The sequence below is a fragment of the Ochotona curzoniae genome, unplaced genomic scaffold (assembly GCF_017591425.1).
Source record: "Ochotona curzoniae isolate NIBS_2020 unplaced genomic scaffold, NIBS_Ocur_1.0 scaffold_3223, whole genome shotgun sequence".
Classification (NCBI taxonomy): Eukaryota; Metazoa; Chordata; class Mammalia; order Lagomorpha; family Ochotonidae; genus Ochotona; species Ochotona curzoniae.
In genome coordinates, this window is record NW_024467108.1 from 7,433,661 (window position 1) to 7,456,759 (window position 23,099).

The window sequence follows — 23,099 nt, forward strand, 5'->3', positions numbered from 1 at the left end:
AGAAAAAGATCAGACTGACCTGTGCTCATGCTCCTGAGCATGCTACAAGTATAGATAAAGCTCCATCTGCGCCCACCACCCCCGCCTTTTTTTTCCTAACCAATCACCAAGCAAATTCAGTAGTTGATGATCAGGCAGCTTTAGAGGTAGAGCTCACTTTATGATCACACACAGCATGTGCAAAACAGCACATTACTCTGTAGTCCAAAACTCACCAAATACAACCCACTTAACAGACAACCTCGATATTGAAATGAATGCAAATAAGCAGGTACTTTGCATCTGCCCCCTTGGCTTATAAAACTTTTAACACAAATGAAATTAGCTTAAGAAGGCTACTGTTCTATATAACTCATGGGAGTATGCTACAAGCAAGTGATTTCTAACTTGATCAGGTCTAACTTACAGAACTTAGACAATCTCATAAAAGATCCACTCCAAGGATAACCACAATACTGTATTTATAGTCTTTTCATGTGAAGGTTTTTAATCAAGACTTCTAATGCAGTCACATGAAGAATTTTTAGAACACGTACATCCCTAGGCCCTGTCCTGCAGGGTTTTGATTCACTTAAACGAGATCAGGCTGGCATTTGTAGTTCTCTAAGCCTCATTAAGTGATTCAGAAAGTATTAGAAACCTTTAGAGATAATGGGATGGAGAACTGAGTTCTGCATGGTTTCCACGCAAATCATCTGAACATTCACTCACTTGTAAGAGTTGCCAATCACAGGACAGACAGTGAATCCCATTTACTCCTTCAAGTCAACAACAAGGATGAGGCAGCACCTAAGAGTGACGATGCAGGTCTGGTGCAATGGCTCAATGGCTAAATCCTCACCTTGCAGGTGCCAGAATCCCATATGGGCACTGGTTTGTGTACTGGCTCATCCACTTCCCATCCAGCTCCCTGCACCTGCATAGAAGACCTGGAAGAAGCTCCTGGCTCCTGATCAGCTCAGCTCCGGCCATTGTGGCCACTTGGGGAGTGAACCAGCAGATGGGAGATATTTCTGTCTCTCCTTTGTAAATCTGATCTGTCTTTTCAATAAAGATAAATTTAAAAGAGAGAGAGACAGACAATGTCATCTACTTCTTCCTGGTATAAATTTTACAGACCCCCTTATGGTGCCCACATTGTGAAAAGGCTTTGTAGTGTCACTTGTCACACCCTAACCCATTCTGGGGCCCATTATATGGAGAATATTTGTTTGTTTATTTTTGAAACTCTTTCTAATTTGTGTCCTATTACTCCTCTTAGTTCAGGTTCTGAATAGATAAGTGTCTCTTCTTCTTTTCAAATATTCATTTATTTTTATTGGAAAGGCAGATATACAGAGAGTAGAAGACAGAGAAACATTCTTTGTCCACTGACTCACTCCCCATGTGGCCACAATGGCCAGAGCTGAGTCCATCCAAAACCAGGAACCAAGAGTTTCTTCAGGGTCTTCCATGCAGGTGCAGGGTCCCAAGGCTTTGTGCCGTCCTCAACTGCCTTCCCAGGCCACAAGGAGGGAGCTGGATGGGAAGTGGAGCAACCAGGAGATGAACCAGTGGCCACATGGGATCCTGGTGCATGCAAGGCGAGGATTAGACTCTAGGTTACTGTACAGGGCCCCAGTGCCTCCTTACATGCAGTGGAGCATCAGCTGGAGAGGATGATCTGACATTAAAGCTCTAGCTATGAGAGAAGGGGGAGTGAAATAGGCAGCTTCCTTTCTGGCCCTTTGAAGAAGGAAAGGAGTATGACAAACGAACAGACACACCCTCATTCACATCCCCTGTTTGCATGCATTTCTCTGTCTCTGAAGGTGAATTCAGCTCAGAAAGCAATGGGGCTCCAGAAACACTAGCCCTCCATTTTTCCAGACATAACACACAGCGAGTAAAGCTCATTCTTCAGTTATTTCTGTGCTAATTCATAGGTTGGGAAGGGCCTGGCATGATGGTGTAGTGGTTAAAGTCCTTGCCTTGAACGCACCAGGATCCCATATGGTCACAGGTTCTAATCCCAGCGGCCTCACTTCCCATCCAGCTCCCTGCCTGTGGCCTGGGAACGCAGTCAAGGATGGCCCAAAGCCTTGGCACCTCACATCCACATGGGAGACCCAGAAGAGGCTCCTGGCTTTGGATTGGCTGAGCTCCAGCCGTTGTGGTCTCTTGGGGAGTGAATCTTTGGACAGAAGATCTTCTTCTCTGTCTCTCCTCCTCTCTGTATATCTGTCTTTCCAATAAAAATAGATAAACCTTAAAAAAAAAAAAAACATAGCTTGGGAACAAGGGCTTGGGTCTAACAGATGAAAGGGACAAGGATAAGCTTAGAGTAAGCAACCCAGCTCTTCGCCCTGAGCAGAACATACAAAGCACTGAGAAGGTATGAGCACCTGCTGAGCACCAGGGAGTAGCAGTGAAGAGCAATCTCTCAGAACAGAGATCTTAACACAGGTGTCCACCACAACTCCACAGTGGGTTCCTCCCCCCCTAGAAGGGCAACACAAACTATAATCCAACAGATGACTCTATGATACATTCCAAATGAGTTGGCAAAGGAGACTCATATATGTCACACTGGTGTCATATATATACCAACACAATATTCTCTCTCTCACAGGCAGAGAAAACTCTCTCATAAAGCAGTAACATGTAACAAGTATGCAGTTTACAGATGCTACTTCTAAAGATGCTACTTCTAGGCTGATGAAAATATGGAGAGAAATAATGCTAATGGAGTCCCGGTCTTGATCAAGTAAGTTCTAGGGATGAATAAAACAAAGGGGGTAGAATTCTGAAAGATGAACTATTTAGTCAAGCAAAATAAGCCCTACCATGCCAGTTGATTTCTTAAAAATGCCTATAAAATCTTGGACACTTCATTTACCAACAGGCTGAGTCAACTATCTTTCCTACTACCTGAGAGGACATGGGACTCCAGAAGAGAGCATGACCAAAGTTACACTATGTGACTTGGAAGGCAGGCAAAGTCATTGAAAAGGTCATGACACTCATCTCTTGGCCACTAGGACTCCCACTCGTAGGGCCGTCTAGCACTCAGACTGTCAAAATGGGAGGAAAACCAGGCTACACCCCTGCAGGTGCTCCAGTCCAGTCCAGGCAGAGCCTCTATTGGTGTCACTTCAGCTCTGGTGACAGTATGTGAGCAAAAAAAAAAAAAAAAAAACATCTTCTGTGGATATCTAAGTTCCAAGTCACTTAAGTCACTTCAGCTGAGCCCCCTCTCACCTGCCTGGCCCAGACAGTGGGAGCAGAAGCAAACGTCTGGTCTCTTTGAATTTTAACCTACAGAATCTGTGAGCAAAATGGTTGTTTTATGTCATTGTTGCTTTTTCTTTTTCCTTTAAAGCAATTTATCCATGTATTTGAAAAGCAGGATGACAGACAGGATGGAAGAAACACACACACACACACACACAGAGAGAGAGATTCTATCTGCAGGTTCATTCCCCACATGCTGTCACGGCCAGGTCTGGGCCAGCCTGAAACCAGGAGCCAGAAACTGCATTCCTTTGTACCATGTGGGAAGCAAGGACTCAAATACTCGGGCCTCTTCCACTACCTTTTCTGGTCCATTAGTGGTGAGCTGAATTGAAACCTGAACAGCAAGGACTTGAACCAGTACTCCAACATAAGTACCCCAATACAGAAGGGCAGCACATCAGAAGCATTGGTTTAATCTGCTGTATCACAACACTGTTGCCTGTGCCACTAAGTGTTGACTATGGTTTATCATCCCAAAGATTTGTCAGGAAGTAAAAATGACTGGGATCATGATGGGAGCTGATAAAACAGAAGTAGGTCAGTTACAGAAAAACCTGAAACTATTCTTTGAGCCTAGTGTAAAGAAACTTTCATCCTACCACAGAAGACTAGTTACATTGCAATATTCTTGATTGCTAAGAATATCTATTTTATCTATAGATGCTGTAATAGAAATGTTTCAGTTCACACAAAGAATCAGGGCAGTTCCAGTGGAATTTGGCTGGTAACATTACTACTCTCTTGCCAGGCATTTGGGGACAGGACTTCCATTCCCATGATGCCATTCCCATGATGTCATTCAGAGTTGTTCATGAATCCATTTTTGCCTCTGTTCTTTGGAGCATGGTACTCAGTACTCTTGTGGAATAACTAATACAGTACAAAGAGTTGAGGGGAGAAAGTTATTTCCGACAATGGAATGGGAGCCTAAAAAGCAAAGGTAATGAAGATGTGAGTGCTAGGAGAACAAAGGGGTCACCAGAACCTCACTTTAAATCCCTCTCCATTCTTACACCTTGCTTCAAGATTCATGTGTCTTTAGGTAAAGCTGTTCTCAGTATCTGAGAGAACACCCGTTTAACTACTCATTTTTCAAACCCCAGCTCCGCTTTTATTTTCTCAAATACTGTCCCATGCCAAGTGGAATTAATTACCCTGTTCCACTTCTTTGCAACACTTCTTACGATGTTATCTCCTGCTTGAGTGCCTATGCGCCAGAATACAGCTGGCTGCCAGGGAGAAGGCCACGTATCAGTTACACTGCAGAATCTTAAGAGCTGCACAGAGGGCAGGATACTGTGGGAAAGCCAATCTCCTTCAGAAGGAAAGCAGGAAACATCACAAAGTAGGTGACATCTGAGGCAGATCTTCCAAACTAAATTAAGATCAAAAAGTCGCTTGGGGGGAAAGTCTTTCGAGGTTTCAAAGGGAACCACCAAACTAACAGGGACACTTGGCCAGGTCATCTGCTGGAGATTCCCTGCTCAGCTTGGTCCAAGTTCTCCTTTTATCCATCAAAAAGGCCACCAAGTCTTCCCAATTATGTTACTTATTTGCAACACAATGTACTTTAACACTTGAATAAGCAATTGTTTAAAAAAAAAAAAAAGAAAAATGAGTCAAAGGACTGGAGTTGCGGCTTGGCAAGCTCAGGAACCCATATGGGTGCTGGTTTGAGTTCCAGCTCCATTTCCAAGCCAGCAAATGGGAGATCTCTGTCTCTCTCTCTTTCAAATGAATAAAATAAGTGAATCGTAAAGAGTAAATAATATATGAAAATATATTCAAACTCTAAACAACCCAAATCAAAATGAGAAAATAATTCCCATCTATCAAACTGCCAAAGATTTTTTAAAGTTATAAAGCCTAACATTAAAGAAGTGGGATGGGACAAGCATTTAGTGCACCCACATCCCACATTGGACTACCTGGGTATAAGTCTTGGCTCTGCTTCTGATCAGTTTCTTGCTAATGTACACCCTGGGAGACAGCAGGTAATGGTTCAAGTAGTTGGGTTCAAGTAGTCTCTGTCACTTATGTTAGAGAACTGGGATGAGCTCCCCACTTCTGGGTTTGGCCCAGCCCAAACCCAACTGCTTTAGGCTTTTGGGAGCAAACCAGTTGGTGGGAGATCTTCTAACTCACAGCTAAAGGCAGAGAGGAAGTGAAATGGTTAAAAGTTATAAAGAGCATAGTACTTGTACTAGTACTTGGCTAATTCCTGGACTATTAAGTTATGAGATTTTAAAATATTTGTTTTTGGGCCCGGCGCCATGGCCTAGGGGCTAAAGTCCTAGCCTTGAATGTACCGGCATCCCATATGGGCGTCGGTTCTAATCCCAGCAGCTCCACTTCCCATTCAGCTCCCTGCTTGTGGCCTGGGAGGGCAGTCATGGAGGGCCCAATGCTTTAGAACCCTGCACCCACATGGGAGACCTGGAAAAAAAAAAGATTTATTTTATTTTTATTTCAAAGTCAGATATACAGAGAGGAGGAGAGACAGAGAGGAAGATCTTCCATCCGATGATTCACTCCCCAAGTGAGCGCAATAGCTGGAGCTGCGGTGACCTGAAGCCAGGAGCCAGGAGCTCTTCTGGGTCTCCCTTGCAGGTGCAAGAACCCAAGGTTTGGGCCATCCTTGCACAAGCAGGGAGCTGGATGAGAAGTGGGGCCACCAGGATTAGAATCTGTGCCCATATAAGATCCCAGCACATTCAAGGTAAGGATTTTAGCCGTTAGGCCATCGTGCCAGACTCAAGATTTTTTTATATTTATTTTTTTACTATTTTTTAAAATTGTTTTTTGATACAATTTAGTTGGCGCTGGGCTCCCCCCCTCCCCAGGTTCCCTCTCCTCCCCTCCAGTTTCACAATGTGTGTTTTTCATGCATTTTCCCAAGTCCATCACATTTCCACTGGAGTGTCTCCCAACCATGTAGGAGACTATCATTTTGTTGTGAGCTCATTCTTGCATCCTAGGGCTCTAATGTAGCACAATGAGGATTAGCTTTAACCTAACCATCACATGTGCCCTTCCACAATGCAGTCCACAAAAGAGATGGGAGAGGGGGAATCTTGGCTCCCTAGACCTAGTGGGTAGCTCTTTATTTGGGTGGTATTCTTCCTGTCCTAACAGAAAACTCCAAGAGAATTTACAGAGGTTAGGGTTATTAAAAAAAAAGTTTTGACAAGAACTTTCAAAAATTGTAATGCTGGCATGAATGCCTATCTATTCAGGCAATTAACTTACAGATCGGGAAATATCTATAACATATAACTTCTATGGAAAGAGGAAGAGAAAAGACACAGGACAGACCGTGACACAGTTGCCCTGCTGTGGGCAGGGATGTTAAGTCCTCTGGGCTGAGCAGCCCCATGGAAGCGCTGGCCTTAAGCTCTGCAAGTTCTTCACACAGGAGAAATGCCCCTTGAACATGTGGACCCCACTGACCAGGAGGCAAGTGGAATGACAGCAGGAGAGGCAATGGAAGCTTCAGAACATCAATTTCTTTTTTCAGGTCTGGAAACCCTACAGTGAGGGAGCCCAAGCTGTGAGGAACTTGCCCATGTGAGGAGCGCGTATGCCTGCTGGCTGGGCAGTCAGGAAATGCCACCCAGGAGGTCAGAACAGCAGCCAGCTCATGGGCACTTGGCCTCATCCCTCGCCTACTGGCTCTTTTCTGCACCCAGAACAAGATGGACTTTTCATTTTGTTATACAGAGCTCATGCAAACAGAGCATGTAGGGGAAGCGGCATTTGGCCTAGTGGGTATGATTCCAGTGACTGGGTTCAGCCTGTAGAGCCTGGCAGGCTGCAGGGAGGGCTCACGGGATTGCATTTCTGTCACCCCTGTGAGAGGTCTGGTGTGAGTTCCCAACCCCTGGCCGTTGCAGGCACTGGGGGAGTAAGCTAGCACATGGGAGTACTCTTTGCTTCTGCTCCTCAAAATAAGGAAAAATTTAAAATAACTCTTCAAAGCACAGGGAAGCAGAAAATACATTAAAATGTGACCACAACAGTGAAATCTCAATGTTAGAAATGTTAAGAATAAAAACTTTTAAAATGGATTTATTTATTTATTTATATGAAAGGTGGGGTGAGAAAGAAAGGAGGAGAGACAAGAGGAACGTCTTCCATCTGCTGCTTCACTTCATAAAAGGCCACAACTGCAAAGGCTATGCTAGGCCAACAGCAAGAGCCAGGAGCTCCATGCTGGTTTCCCACTTGGGTGGCAAGGACCCAGGCATGCGGGCCATCTTCCACTGCCTTCCAAGGCACATTAGCAAGCAGCAGAGCAGCCAGAACTCTATCCCAGGCTCTGATATACATTGCAAGTAGTGGCTTAACCTACTATGTTAACACCATCAACCCCAAAACTCAACTTGGTACATAATAGATTATTTCATGAAAATTACCCATATGTTGGTAAACATTCACTTTGTGGTGATAGTCTTTTTTCAAAAAAAGATATTATTTTTATTGAAAAGTCAGATCTATAGAGTGAAAGAGAGACAGCTTTTTCTGTCCACTGGTTCACTCCCCAAGGGACATGGCTGGAGCTGAGCTGATCTGAAGCCAGGAACCTGGAGCTTCCTCTGGGTCTCCCACAGGGTCCCAAGGCTTTGGGCCATCCTCTGCTGCTTTCCTAGACCATAAGCAGGGAAATGGAAGGGAAGCAGCCAGGATATAAATTTGTGCCTGGTGCGTTCAAGGTAAGGATTTAACCACTTAGCTATTGCACTTGGCCCGTGATAGTCTTTTCAATGAATTTTATTCATTTGAAAGATATATATTTAAAAACAGAGCAGAGACACAGAGATCTTCTATCTGCTGATTTACACCCCAAAGGACAGCTTTGGTTGAACTAGGTCAGGCTGAACCTAGGAGTCTGAAACGGTGTCTGGGTCTCTCAAGCACTGGCAGAGGCCCAAGCACTTGAGCCATCTTCTGTTGCTTTCCTAAGCATATTCACAGGGTTCTGGATTGGAGGCAGCCCCCCAAATCACCCTTTCAATTTCAATTCCAGCTCTAGTTTTTTTTCTCCCACAATGAAATATCACCAACCCTATAGTAGCACTTGTTAAAACTTAGAAGTATACAAGTATATGATAACTTACTATGCTCTAGCTATCCAGGCCTCAGGGGTGAACAGAGAACACAGGGTACTCTAGAAGTTACCAGTGTGGAGGGAAGGCACGTGAGAACTGACAGTTACTAAGGATCCACATGACAGGCAGGAGTTCCATAGGGAAGTCCCTGACGGACTCTGATGGGAGGGTGAGACAGGCCAGGCTGCCACACAGCAACATGTGAATGAGGAGAGTGCAGAAAGGTGCAACGCCAGATCTACTCAGCAAGGACAGTCCAGGCAGGTCCACTGATGCTGAACTCCCTGAGCCCACGGACGGATCCCTGAATAATACTAGTCTTTGCCACCACCTGGTAGCTATTGCCTGCCATTCTAATTCCAGCTGCTGCCCCAGGCATTCGGTGAACTCTCAGGGGAATGCGACAAACACTGGGAATCCTTGCTACTTACTGGCAGCCGTGTCTACAGATAACCTTCCTACAGGCTTTCCCCCAACACACTCTAGCCTCTATTGGTTTCCAAAAAGACTACAGACACATTTAAGCTATTTCAAATGTTTCCCTTAGAAGATTATGTCAGAAGATTAATGCAACAGACTGATTTGTACGAAACTCACAAGAAAAATCAGTCTTTCTACCGTCTGTGAAGCTTAGCACTTCCTTTGCTCTGACAAGCCAGCAGCGTTGTGATTGGCACAGTCTCCTACAATAGGGTAAAGAAAGACACACATGGCGATTCATAACTGTTGAACTATCAAAACCACTTGAGCAAGAACCTCGGAGCATGCCCTACATCTGGGACCTGGGGAGGGTGGGAAATTGGGTGGGCCTTCTCCCTTAATACCCCCCTTTAAAGAATGAAGGAAACAATATGGAAATAATAGTCTTACCCACTTTCCTTTAGCCCTTGAACCTTTTACTCTAATTAACTATGTAAAGATTGTCAAAAATAAAAAGAAAAAAAAAAAAAGAAAGACACACTGGCCCAGAAAGCCCTCCAGGTGGATTACGGTGGTATTAATGATATCTCAATGCTACCAATAACCTGGGTAAACCTCTCTGAGGATACATGGATTAACAACCTACAGGCCTGGACTGTACGAGGGCACTTTAAAACTTCTGTGAGGGGCAGGTGTTTAGTCCAGCAGCTAAGATGCCCATGCCTGGGCTTCATTCCTGGCTCCAGCTTCCTGGGAAGCAGGTGTCAAGTGCTGAAATAACTGGGTTCCTGCCACTCACGTGCAAAACCTGGAAGGAGTTCTGGCTCCTGCAAGTGGTTTGCATTTAGGGAGTGAACCAGGAGATGGGAACTTGCTTGGTTTCTAAAATAAAATAAATAAAAATGTCTTTTAAAAAGATAAAATTTTATTTTAGTGCAAGCATTTGATGTTCATATAGCTGTCATAATACATGTTTTCTACAGACTTTCTGAAAACCTCTAATCTGTAATAGTGAATAACTGGAAGTAGCATAAATCTCAAACCAGAGAATAGTACAATACACTCACTCACATATTGATAATACGATTTATGTATATATCTAGGATTTACTTTAAACTATTCCAGCAAAGGAAAAGGGCCAGATGAACTGTGTGTGGTAAAATCCTCATAGAGTTTGAAATTGGGTGAACTGGTATTCACATATCATTCCCTTTACCTTTATATAGGTATATAATTCAAAACTGGAAAAGGGGCTGGCATTGTAGCACAAGAGGTTAAGCATCCACCTCCACCGCATGCAATGCCAGCATTCATAGGTTTGCAGGTTCCTGTCCCAGCTAATCTTCTTCTGACCCAGGTAACCTGCCTCAGAAAGCAGCAGACATGGCTCAAGTGCTGTGTCCCGGCCACCTAAACAGCAGACCCAAAGTTCCAGGCTTCTGGCTTCACCCTGGCCACTGTAGATAGAAAAATCTTACTAACTTTTTCAAATAAATAAATAAGCATTTAAAAAAAAACCCTGCAAACAAGCTCTATAAAAAAAGAAATGAAAATATTCAAAATGATGGTTTGCAGAAAAAAAAAAAAAACAGAAGGCAAAGTCAAAGTCATAATTCATGTTGATCAACCAAATCAGTATGTGACTGAACTAAAAGGCCCAAGTGTCTGCTAGTGCCCGCAGCAATTTCTACATGATTGTTTCTTAGAAAGAAAGAAAGAGAAATTAAAAAGAGGATTTTGAGTAAATAGCTAGTTACAGGTCTAAACCGGGAAATGTACAAGACAAACCCAGAACATTTTGTCATAAGAGACATCAAAGAAATTATCAGGGCAATAGGATTCAATGGCAGCTTGACTAGGTTCCCATAAGCTAAAGACAGTGCAATCCGATCTTCAGTAAGTTCAGCAACTGTAATAGATTCAAAAACATTGAATATGTTTAAATGCCTGTGCTCAAAGGATGCTAAAACTTAACCTACCTGACCACTCTGAAAGACACTGAGGAACCTACACATAATTTTGTGAACTGGTTAAAAAAAAAAAAAAAGCACAAAACTATGGGTAAGAGTGGTTATAAAGGATAAACAATAATGACTGAAAGTGCCTTGTTCCTATCTGGTGCCCAACAGGTAGCAGCAAGTCTGCATTACACCGAGATGCTCAAATTCTAACTCTCATGTAAAGTGCTTTCATCCCAGCAAAGCGAGACCAACTGAGTCTTGACGCAAGAGCATCAAACTGAAGGTGACAGGAGTGCCATGGAAGCAAGCCAGCAGAGGAGAGCTCACTTGGAAGCAGCTTGGAGGGGAAGAGGAGATGGAGTCCTGAAGAGTGGTCACTCCTTGGGAACTTTTTGCATTTTAAATCACTCTCCAAGGTGTGATCTGGACTTCCCCTCATCACTCACGTACTTCCCAGGGACTGGCCACATTGACAGCTTCAGATAAATTCTCCTGTGGTTTAATTTCCTGTCTCTGAGATTGGGGACTCTTGAGATGTTCCTTTCAGGAAAACTTCACTCTCTAGGATTTCATATGATGTCAGCTTGGGAACTGCACTTTTGTCTTGCCAATGTAAACTCCAATTCTGCCCAGATTTGCAAAGGACAGGCAGACACGTACACTCATGTTCAGAATCACCAGGAAGAGGCTCATAAATATACATCAACATCATCTCCGACTGCCTTCTTCCTGCTTCTAAATAGCTACGGTAGGCTAAATACTCTGCTACCTTGTTTTTTGGATTTTTTTGCTTGGTTTCCTGGTAAATTGCTCAACCCAGTGAAGCAAGCAGCACTATTCCAGTTTTACAGACGAGGAAGCAGGCTCACAGTCATTTACTCCAATACTCGGTGGCCCTTGCAACACTGACAGGTTCTCAGAAGACAAACACCATCACCACAACACTAACGCTTCATGGTGAAGGTGCGGCTGCCTGCGAGGCAAAAAGCAGTGGAATCAGAGTGATGCTCTGCATCCGAAAAGGTCATCCCACCCCGTGGGCTAGCTCCTGCAGCTCTTCACTTACACCTTAAATCTCTAAGCTTCCCACCACAGACTGCCACACTGCAGATGGAAGTTTAGTGGCATCCACACACCACCTAGATTCCCTCTTTCCCACTCTGTGCCACATGCCTTCCTAGGCCTCAGGCTTTCTAGTCTAACTCACATTTCACTTGATCTTAGCCAAAAGGCCAAGAAGCAATAGTCTAACTCACATTTCTACCACCTAGTCTGGGAAGACCCTCAATCTTTGTCCATACCCAGACAGGCAGCTCTCCACATAGGGCCCAAATCCTAGTTCCCATATATACGCCTGTGGTCACTATTTTGAAACCTCCTAAAACACATGCTTGAGAACAAATCTACTCCCTTAGAATGGCAACACACACAATATACCCTCTATAAAACCCTGTCAAGATTAGGGGCCAGAGAGAAGGAGAGACAGAGACAGAAAGATCTTCTGTCCACTGGTTCACTCCCCAAGTGGCCATAATGGTCAAAGCTAAGGCAATTGGAAACCAGGAGCTTCTTTCTGGTCTCCCAGGTAGAAACAGGGTCCCAAGGCTTATGGGTCATCCTCCACTGTTTTCCCAGGCCATAAGCAGGGAGCTGAATGGGAACTGGGGCAGCCGGGATAGGAACCAGAGTCCATAAGGGATCCTGGTGTTTGCAAGACAAGCATTTGGCCACTGAGGTATTGCGTCAGGTCCTCTAAATAAATTTTAAACACACACACACACAAACTGCTGTATCTGTCCCATATTTAACACAAAAAATGGGGCCTGGTGCCAATAACATAGTGGGATATCTGGAGAGGTTCCTGTCTCCTGGGATTAGACTGGCTCAGCTCCAGCTGTTGTGCCCACTTGGGGAGTGAATCGGCAGACAGGATAGCTTTCTGTATTTCCTTCTTTCTGTAAATCTACTTGTCTAATAAAAGTAAACAAATCTTTTAAAAATATATGTTAAAAATGAACTTTTGGGGCTGGCTGTGTGGTAGTGCGTTAAACTGCCATGTGATGTCACCATACCATCCAATGCCAGTCCTGAATGCTCCAGTTATGACACAGCTCCTTGCTAATGTAGCTGGGAAAGCAATGTAAGAGGGTCCGAGTAATTCAGTCCCTGCCACCAAGGTGAGAGAGCCAGAAGGATTCCCAGGCTCTAGGCTTTAGCTTGGCCCAACCCTGACCACTGAAGTTATTTGGGAGGTAAACGAGTGGATGGAAGACCTCCTCTCTGCAACTCTACCTTTTAAATAAATGAATGCATCTTGAAATGAAAAATGATAATTACTCTTGACAGCGGGGAAGGAGAAGTGCATAGCAAAAGATATTTAGGTGATGGAGCTGCTAGACTTTGGTGAGAGATTAGATGTGGGATAACAGGTGTCTAGAAGTCAAAAATGATACATCTGAATTTCTCTTCGGAGCAAGTAGGTGGCTGGTGATTCCATTTGTTGAGCTGCCCTTTGGGCAGAGAGGAGAGGGGTGGATAAGAGTTTAATTTTGGGTGTGACAATGTTCCGGTTGCTTGGGAAACATTCGAATAGAGATGTCTAGTTAACTGTTAGATATGCAAGAATGGAGTGCAGAACAAAATTCTGATATGGAAATGTAACTTGATAAGGACCAACATGCAACAGATAATGGCCAAGAGAATGTGTAAGATTACCAGGGAGGGTAAGCCACAGTCATAGTGACTGTAAAGGAGTTCCGACCTTCAAGAATTGGGTAAAAGAGGTCCGTCTAACAGGGTATTTAGAGTGGCTAGAAACGGGAGAAAAAATCATGTGGAAATGCTGTCGCTCAAAACAAGAGGGCGCCAGCATTGTGGTGCAGTGAGCCAAGTGGTCCCCTGTAATGCCAGTAATCCATATGACATTGTAGATCCCCAGTGTTTTACCTCTGGTCCAGAATCCGGCTAACGCACCTGGGAGAGCAGCAGCGGAGGGCCCAATGCGGGACACTCACATGGGAGAGCTGGGTGGGAATCCAGCCTCCCGGTTTGGGCTTGGATCAGCCCCAGCCACTGGCCACAAGGTGAGAGAATTAGTGAATTGGATGACTGATCTCTTTCCCGCCTTCCTTTTTTCCCTAACTCTCTGACTTGAAATAAATAACCAAATCCCATAAAAGAGAGGGAGGTGTTAGAAAAAAGCATGGCTGGCCAGTCATGACCAAGCAGTGAAGAGAGTAATTAAAACAAGGAGTGAAGACAACTCCTCTGGAGTCACTGGCCTGGGGGTCAATGGTGTCCTCACGAGAATAGCTTCAGCGAAAATACAAAGTAGGCTTTGGACTGGAGTGGATGGAAGAATAAGGTGGAGGAGGCAAAGACAACTTGGACAACTGTTAATTTTAGCCCTGAAGAAAAGGAGAAAGCCCGAAGAGGAGATGGTATATCACAGAGGGAGAATTAAACAGGAAGGAGGTAGAAGGGATAGAATTGAAGATTCAGGACAGGATTGTGTAGGGGTAGAGCATGATGCAAACATACTACAGGGAGCAGGAACATTTCAGATATGGAGGGGTGTAAAAAAAGATTAACATAAGGAAAGGGGCATAGGCATGTCAGAAGATGGCAAACAGAACAGGTTGACAACTCCCCTGGCTGAGCTTTGGCAGCAAGTGTCTGGGTGAGTGCATGCGCCGGGGGTGGACTCTGTCAGTCAGTGGACATTGGAAGGATTTTCTCAACCTTGGAGCAACAGAACCAACAGTGTCTCAGAACTATCAAAACAACTCAAGCAATACCCTCGGAACACTCTTCTCTACCTCTTGGTTTCCAATATGATAAGCGGACACCCCCCTTCCCTGGGTACTTGCATAGTTTGGTGGCTGGGAGTGGCTATCCTCCCCTGGCCAACCCACTCCTTCCCACCCCTCCCCAGACACAGGAGCAAAGGGGAGAAAGGGAACACAGGAAGCACTTGTCCCACCCCCTTCCCTCATGCCTTTACCCTCTCCACCCTAATCTGTGGTCCTCATGGCACACACCTTGTCAACTATGTAATGGGCTAAGCCTCCACCTGTGATGCCAGGGTCTCAAATGAGTACTGGCTATTCTACTTTCAATCCAGCTCCCTGCTAATACACCTAGGAAGGCATCAGAAGATGGCCCAAGTGCTGGAGCCCTGAATGAACATGAAGCCTTGATGGAGTTCTGGGATCCTGGCTTTGGCCCCGCCCTGCCCAGCTCTTGCAACCATTTGGGAGGTGAATCAATGGGTGAAAGGTTTCTCTCTCTTTCTGCCTTTCATATAAACAAATAAGTCTTTTTTAAAATTAAAAATAGCTATAAAAGGTATCTCTTGTATTCTGAGAAGATGGGAAAAAAGGAAAGAAACCATGCTGAAATGGGTAAACTTGGAAAAATGATCTCAGAGCAGACAGCTACTGGCAAATGCCTTCAAATCACTTTTTGAAGGAGAAGGCAAAGACATCTGCTAAGAATAAAGTGAACAATTAATTTTTACTCAAAACAGCAAATTTAGTTTCCAAGATAGATATTTAATAAATTTATCCAATAAACATTAACATAAACAGTTACTGTTTCTTTGAATTCATTAGCATCAATACACAACTTTCTTCAAATTAGCCACTAGGGGGCAGGGGTGCCACCAACCTTTCCCTCTATTTTAGCCAAGTGAAGTAGAAACCTGTAGTGCAGTCATTAAAAATGCCTTTCATCCCCCAAAAAATCATGCTTCAGTTTTACACAAATGTACACGTGTGTACTCACGCACCCATGCACACACTGGAGCCTCCCTGCAGTCATGCTATGCGAGGTACTATCCTCAACATTTTCCAGCCGGTTTTTCAAATTTCTCCAGGACACAAAGCAAACATACCCAACAGATTTTCTACACATTGATCAGTTAGAAGAGAATGGTGAAAAAACTTCCTAAGAATGAATTCCTGACATATATCCCATTTTCTTCCAAGTTATTTCTAGCACTCCATGCTTACCCACCCTTCTCTCCAGATAAAATGAGATTAACCTTCAATTTTTATTTATTTGAAAGGCAGACACCGCCCCCCCCCCCCACACACACAATCTTCCAGCTGCTGGTTCATCCCCAGATGCCTACTACAGCCAGGACTGTGCCCAGGATGAAGTCCAGTTCCCAGAACTCAAACAGTTCAGTTTTCACACACAGGCGGCTGGGGTCAGCGTGCCTGAGCCATCTTCTGCCTCTTAGCATGAGCTATAAGAAATCCTGAATCTGAGGCAGAGCCAGGGTGTGGTGTCCCAGTGACTTAATCCCTGTGCTAAAAGCCAGTCGCTACAAGTAGGTTTTAAACAAAATTAGTTTTACATACTTGCATCTCATTCAGTTCCGTCTGCCCCCATCTCAGGTACTTGATGTATCCTCCCAGTGGAGAACGCTTCATCTCCAACACCCCCTGCCTATCATGTGTACACAAAGGAGGAGCCATACTGAAGTAGGCATGCAGCAGCGCAGCTAGCAAATACTTCTTCCCAAGTTGCTTTCTATGGAACTGGGGCCCCTAGCAATCTGAGGGAATCTGCAGAGTTCTTAATACATCGCGGGGTGTAGAAACTCTAAACACACCCAAACCCCAAAGGAAAAGTAGATGTAAAAAGGCAGACCGCTGCTGGGAAGTTTGGGGTTACACAGATCAGCTCAAACCCGGGAACTGTATTTCTACAGCAGGACTTCCAGTCATCCGAGCGAAAGCACGTCACAACCCTGGCCTCAGACAGGCCACTGGGAGCCTGGTCAGGAGCCTGGCGCACTGAGGGTCACAGAAGTCAGGGCGGAGATGGGCTGGGGGAGGACAGGAAGGGTGTATCAAGAGGTGGTTCAAAGGGCTGGAAGGGGTGCTTGACCCCAGAGTCTCCGCACTTGACTATTTTGAGCCAAAATTGTTGGTGAACAACAACACCCAAGAAATGGATCATTAAGAGAGCCAGCTAGCACTGAAGTGGTCATCAGTCAAAGGCAGACACAATGTCAACTTGTTGGTTTGCAAATCCTTTGAAAACAAAGTATCCAGGCTCTTTTAGGATGGTGTTCTAATTCGAAAAGGAAGGCTCACTTTTTTCAGTTTTGCTCTGTTTCACTGGACAGTAATCCATTAGCTGGTATAATACCTACTTTCAGAAGTATGTGCTGGAAGCGCTGCAGGTCAGAGCATTTTCTAAAACATTTCTGCAAATGCTAATAGCAAATGACTTCTTCCTGAACCCTAGTAAAAATTCAACTTCCCAAGTACACTGATAAAACCCTGAGGAGGAAGAAGTTTCTTTCCTAGGAATTATAACCCTTGCTTCCACAGACACCCTCAAAAGCAGCTTTATTAAACCCCGATGCGCATTTCACTGCCTTATCCCCACTGTGTGTGGAATCTGTGTCCGTTTTCAAAGGTCATGTGCTAAATCCTTAGATTTTTTTTTTTCTTCCTCCCCAACAAATGATCTAAGAGCTTGATTTCATTGACACACACATTTGCACTCCCCGACAACAACACTTCCTTTGAAAAACAGAATGTCACTTCCTCAGTCCAGAGGCCAGCCGTCCGCGGGTTCAGATCTGGGGAGCCAAGACAGGAAACTCTGGTGAGCTCCTGCCCCCCCGCCCCTCCCCCAGCCTCTGGTGCAGCTGACTAGAGGGCAGGGTCTGTTCGGCGCTCCCTTGATGCACTGCAGCTGGAAGGCGAGGCTCCCTTCCAGGCTGTGGGAGTGACTCCTGAGCCCAGCACGCACAGCGGGGGAACAAGGACGTGGCCTGGGACGCCCAGAGAGAGACCAGGGGGAGACCTTGACACCTGCGACTCCCCCCGGAGGCTGACTGCAGCCCCATCTCCGGGCCTGGCACCATCTTGTACTTTTGACCCCAGCAGACAAGGCATCCTCTGGGCTCCGTGTGGGTGTATGTTTGGGGTGGGGGGAGCAAACTCCTCCCGTCTGGACACCAGACACTTCCACCTTGCCCGATGCTGCCAGCTTCTCCCCTAGAGGGGAGTGGCTGCCCGTGATCTCAGTAAACACGGCCGGTTAGCACCACCTGGCAACTGAATCCCTCATCTCCTCGACCCCAGACTCCAGCGGCGGCACCTCAGCACACCCTTGGCCGGTTATTAGCGGACCAAACTGCAGTGTCACCATGGGGTGTGTGTGTTGGGGGGGGGTTGTGGATGCGAGAGACATGCCGAATAAAGGGAAAGAGGGGACAAACAAATGAGTCACTTCATACACGAGCTGCACATGCCGCTGACGCCGCCCGTGATGCGGCGCCCGGGGGACTGAGGAAGCAGCGGCCACCGGGAGGGGCGAGCAGAACAAGGGCAGGGGACAGACAAGGTTGGAGACGCCTCAATCTCTGTGGGACCCGCGCCCCCTGGCCGCGGGCTGACGCCGCTCGGGGTAACCAAGGGTGCCCCAGCTGCGGCAGATCCAACTCCGGGTCTCCGAAAAAAAAAAACCACAATCAATACAAACTTCCACACCGGATTTAGTTTACGCCGAGGTTAGCCGGGGAGGAGCGGCCGGTGCGCGCGCCCGCCCGCCCGGCCCGCGAACCGCAGCCTCACCCCGCCGGCCCGGGCCGCCCCGCCCCTCGGCGGCGCACCTGTGACAGGTGTGCAGGTGCCTCCCGCGCCGCGGGGCGCTCCCGCCGCTCCTCGCGCCCCCCCCCCCCCACCCAGAGGACACACGGGGGAACCCACCCTCCCCGGCGGCTCAGCCCCCCACCCCGAGCCCCTCAGCCCCCTCCGCAGGCCCGGAGTCGGGGGGCACCCCTGGACTGCCGCGCCCGCCAGCCGCCCCGCACTCACATAGCGCCTCAACTTCTTCTCGGGGGGCGATTTCCTCAGCCAGCCGGTGCACACCACGTCGCCTCCGCCGCCGCTCATGCTGCCGGCTCGCTTGGAGCCCCGCCGCCGCCGCCGCCGGACGCGGTGACAAGGGCGCGGGCTGCTGGGTCAGCCCGGCCGGCGGTGCACGGCTCGGGCAGGGGAGGGGCCGGCGGCCACGGGCGAGAGGGCGAGGACGAGGCGGCGCGGCCCGCCCGCCCGGCGCGCGCGCCCGACGCCCGGCGCGCGTCCACCCGCGCACACTCCCGGCCTCGGCGGGGCGCCCCCAGCAGGAAGGCCGGAGCCCTGGCCACGCCTACGGCCCGGCGACGCCAAGGACGGCCGGAGGCCCGGAGCGGCGGGCACCGCGCCCCTTGGGGGTCTCGCCGTGGGCGAGGGAGGCGGCCGCGCCCTGGGGCGGGGCGTGGTGGGAAGCGGTGACCGCCCGCGGTCGTGCAGTGTGGAGAGGGAAAGGACCGGAGGGCCGCCCGCGTTTCCCCAGATCCATTCCCAGAGTTTCAGGTTGCAGAGGGTCAGGTTCCAAGGCGGAAAGGAGTGGCCCGCGTTTTTTCTGCGAGCGTTTAACGATCGAACACCCTTGAACGGGAGAACGGCAGGGACCAGACCTACTGTGTGCCGGGGAGCTTGCGCGTGCACTGGTTATTTACAAGATCGTCATCGCAAGTTGTCCCGGCGGAGTTGTTTAATTCTGGTGTTGGTGGGGCGGAGGAGTGGGATCCTATTTTGTTCAAAGTGGGGAAGGGGGAGGTGGGGAGGATGGCTTTCAAGTCTGCGGATCAACTTGGGTGCCTCTTACTGCTAGGAAACCAGGTCCAGCTGGTTGCCTCCCACACTGCCTCTGGGAAAACAGAATTCAGTAGAAGAAAACCGGTTTGGTTTTTGTAGAATTAAGGAATAAAAAGTCGGCCAAGAATATTTGATAGTGAATCGGATCAGAAGGCAAGGTGGGGGCAGAAGGAGAAACGGTGCCAACCTTCCAAAGGTTCCAAGTAGCAGGTCTAGACTCTGAGACCTCCCCTAGGTAAATAGGTTCTAACAATGGTCTCGCATGGGATTTAACGGAGATAAAGAATGTGGAGGCACACAGCTAGCTCTTACACTTCAAGGGAAGGCTGGGGGTGGGGGGGGGGGGACTGTACAACAGCTTTTTCTTAAGATAGCATCAAAAACCAAGGCTTCCCTGACTTGAGAAGTGGACAGTAACGAATATGAGGCATCTTGCTCTCATTGTAGCAGACCAGGCAATTTGGTTCCTTTCTGTCTCCATGCTGATACATTAGTCTCAAACAGCTGAGCATCATTTGACTCAACAAATACAGGCTGGGCTGGGGCAAATCCTCCCATTTAAATGGACTTGCAAAAGTTAACGTCTGACCAGGCATCCAGCAAGGTGGAGGGGTCAGCTCCCTTGGACCCAGCATGTCGCTGTCTTCAAGGTCCCCTCACATAAAACACAAAGCCAGAATAATTAGGCTACCTTCCAACGTGGAGATTCTTAAACATATACTAAGGGCCACCTCCAGAATTCTGGCCATTCTAAAAACTTCTGGCTTGGTGAGACATTAATCTCAAAACATTCTGCCATATCAGGAGGCAGTCACCCCCAGCCAACCTATGGGACCGTTCTGACTTCACATCTGAGTGCCAGGGAATTGCAGAGTCTCAGCAGCCTGCAAGGTCTGGCTGCGGGTTGCTGGGGCCTAAGATGCAAGCCAGGGAGGCACACGGAGGTCAGCCTTTTGCAGACCCTTTGATAGTGACAGGTGGGATGTTAGTCCCAGCGCTCCCAGAGCCCAGCACAGGCTGGACACAGGCAGTGGAACTGCAATAGAGTTCCTTGGCTGGGGCCTGGAGCAGCTCCTCGTCTGAGCCGGAGGCTGCCAGGTCTAGAAACAGCTCTGGGACAGAACGTTCCTTCTCTGGCCCTTTACTCAGTAATCTCTGCTCTTGTTCACTCCTACCCTCACTACCCTGTTTTCACTGGGGACAAACGGAAAACAAATTATCTGGATGATTTATTTGCATGAAGAGAGGCGCCACCTATCGGAACCAGTTGGGGGTGACATCTCTTCTTCCTTTCTCAACCCTTGCATGGACATGCATCACTAGCCTATAATTTAGGCAATGTTGATTAAGGACCACTGGCAATTTCCTGGGGGGAATTAATGACCACTGCCAAGAGTGCTGCGGGCCATTAATTCTATATTCCAATTAAACTTCCAGGAAATGACCCCTCTTATGATAAGGGAGCATTCCATTCATCTCTGGGAGAAATAGGAGCACCACTTTTTGCCCCCCAGTTCAGAGGTCTTCCTCTCCCCACAAAGCCTCGGTTCTAAAAGGCATGGTGTGATTTTGAATGTCGTCAGTGACAGCTTGCATTCGTGCCTGTCTCAGAGTTGAGGTTTTGGCCAGTGGCAGGTGCACGGCTGGTGAAAGGCTCCCAAGAGCGGGTGAGCTTAACTGCACACCAGTCTGGCCGTGATTAATACCATTCATGCCAGGCCTGACGTCAGTGATTGGCCTGGGTGGTGGGGGATGGATGTCCTAGCCCTTCTGCCTTTCCACCCCTTCAATTTAGTTGACAGGTTAATTCCAGCATGAGTGCTGCTTGGCGAAGTCAGTGCCAAGCCACCCCAGCAGGTGACTTATACGACAGTCCCTTCTCAGGCATACGGAGATGTGTGCCTGTTTAATTCCTTGTTGAAGTTATGCAGTTCCTAGCAACATGGTACCCTGATGTACGCAAGTGAACTCTTGGCATACAGTTGAGGATGAGATCTGAAAGTAGGCTTGGGTGTGGCTAAAGACCTAATTGAGTTTCCTCCCTGTCTGTGGCAGCTGGCAGTATGAAAATTACTTGACACTACACCCAAGTGGGAGACATTTTGGGAAAATTTTTAAGTTGGAACAACTCCAGGTTCCCAATGTCACCTCTGTTAAGAACCAGAACTAGGGTGGGCATTACAACACGGTTTATTAAGCTGCTGCTTGGAATGCCCATATCCCATTCAGAATGCCCGGTTTAAGTCATGGCTATTCTGATTCCGACCCAGCTTCCTGCTAATGTGCATGGCTGGCAACAAATGATGGCCCAGATACTTGGGTTCCTGTCACCTACATGGATATCCAGTTGGAGTTTCTAACTTCTGGCTTTAACCTGGCCCAGCCTGGGGCTGTTGTGGACATTTTGAGAGTAACCTACTGGATGGAAAAGTTCTTTCAAACAAAAACAAAACAAAAAACCCTAGCGCAGCGCGATAGTCTAGTGGCTAAGTCCTCACCTTGAGTGTGCCAGAAACTCATGGGGGTGCCAGTTCTAACCCTGGCTGCTCCACTTTCCATCCAGCTCCCTGCTTGTAGCCTGGGAAAGCAGTCGAGGACGGCCCAAAGCTTTGGGACCCTGTACCTATGAGGGAGACCCAGAAGAAGCTCCTGACTCTGGATTGGCTCAGCTCTGGCCGTTGTGGTCACTTGGGGAGTGAACCAGCAGACAGAAGAGCTTTCTCTTTATCTCCTTCTCTCTGTGAATCTGACTTTCCAATAATAATTTAAAAAAAACCTTTAAAAAGGTGTTAATTACTTTGTGGCAATCATGCTCCCATGACATTGCCCGTAACACTGGTGGGAATATTGCCAATCCAGTTGTCTCCAGAATAGACTGTCAAGGCCCTTAGGAAAATGCCTTAGTATTCAAAACCACACCACACATGCTGGTCTCTTTCTTGCCTGGCAGAGAGAATTTCTGCTTTGAATTAGAACTTGAAAGGAGATCAAGACTGAAGATACCTTTCTGTAAAACCTACTGACCCTTGCTGAACACAGTTATGCACGAATCTCTTGGTACCACAGCACATGAACAGACAGGGTTATGCCACTATACTTGCAAATGTGTTTTTGCCTGTGAAAGAGCTGTTTCTGGAAAGTGTGTTTTAGTCCTTAGAGCTTTCCAGAAGGGTGCCAGTCACAAACAGATGTTCTTGCAATGTCCTCTGTAAGCATGAAAGAACCAACGTTTAAAGGACGACAGGTGGAGGCTGCTGACCACTTGAGCATCCAGAACGCTCTGTTCATTGTTTCTGTATCTGTGGAGGTATGTGAGGTGGCCAGCGTGGTTTAAACTTCCCAGGAATGCCCTCCACAGGAGGGATGCAGATAGGGGCAATCCTGTAATAGGCTGTGATTCTTGGGCAGCTCCAAAACAACCAGCCTCCAGAGTGGGGTTTCCCTTGATGCAGCAGGACTCTGTTCAGCTGCCCTCTTTTCTGGGCCCAAGAGCTAAGGCTCTGTGGTTACTCTAGTGCCGGCCTTCCACAGGACACAGCTCTATTGGACCCGGCACTTGAGGGTCTCCACTTGTTCCCGTTGCTGAGGACACTGAGGCCACCCTTATGAGAGCAGAAACGTAGGCACAGAGAAGAGACACTTGCTCTTTCCAGACCCTGGCACTC

At 47.4% G+C, this 23,099-nt stretch overlaps 1 protein-coding gene across 1 annotated transcript in view; it reads right to left on the minus strand.

Moving 5' to 3' along the window:
- The window catches only part of GAB2 (GRB2 associated binding protein 2), a 186,597-nt gene extending 167,839 nt beyond the window's left edge, over nt 1-18,758 (minus strand). Inside the window, exon 1 of the mRNA XM_040964084.1 lies at nt 18,610-18,758. Within this exon, the coding sequence (XP_040820018.1) occupies nt 18,610-18,687 (78 nt within the window). The 5' untranslated portion in view covers nt 18,688-18,758. The remainder of the gene's footprint in view (nt 1-18,609) is intronic.
- Nucleotides 18,759-23,099: the final 4,341 nt, after the last annotated feature.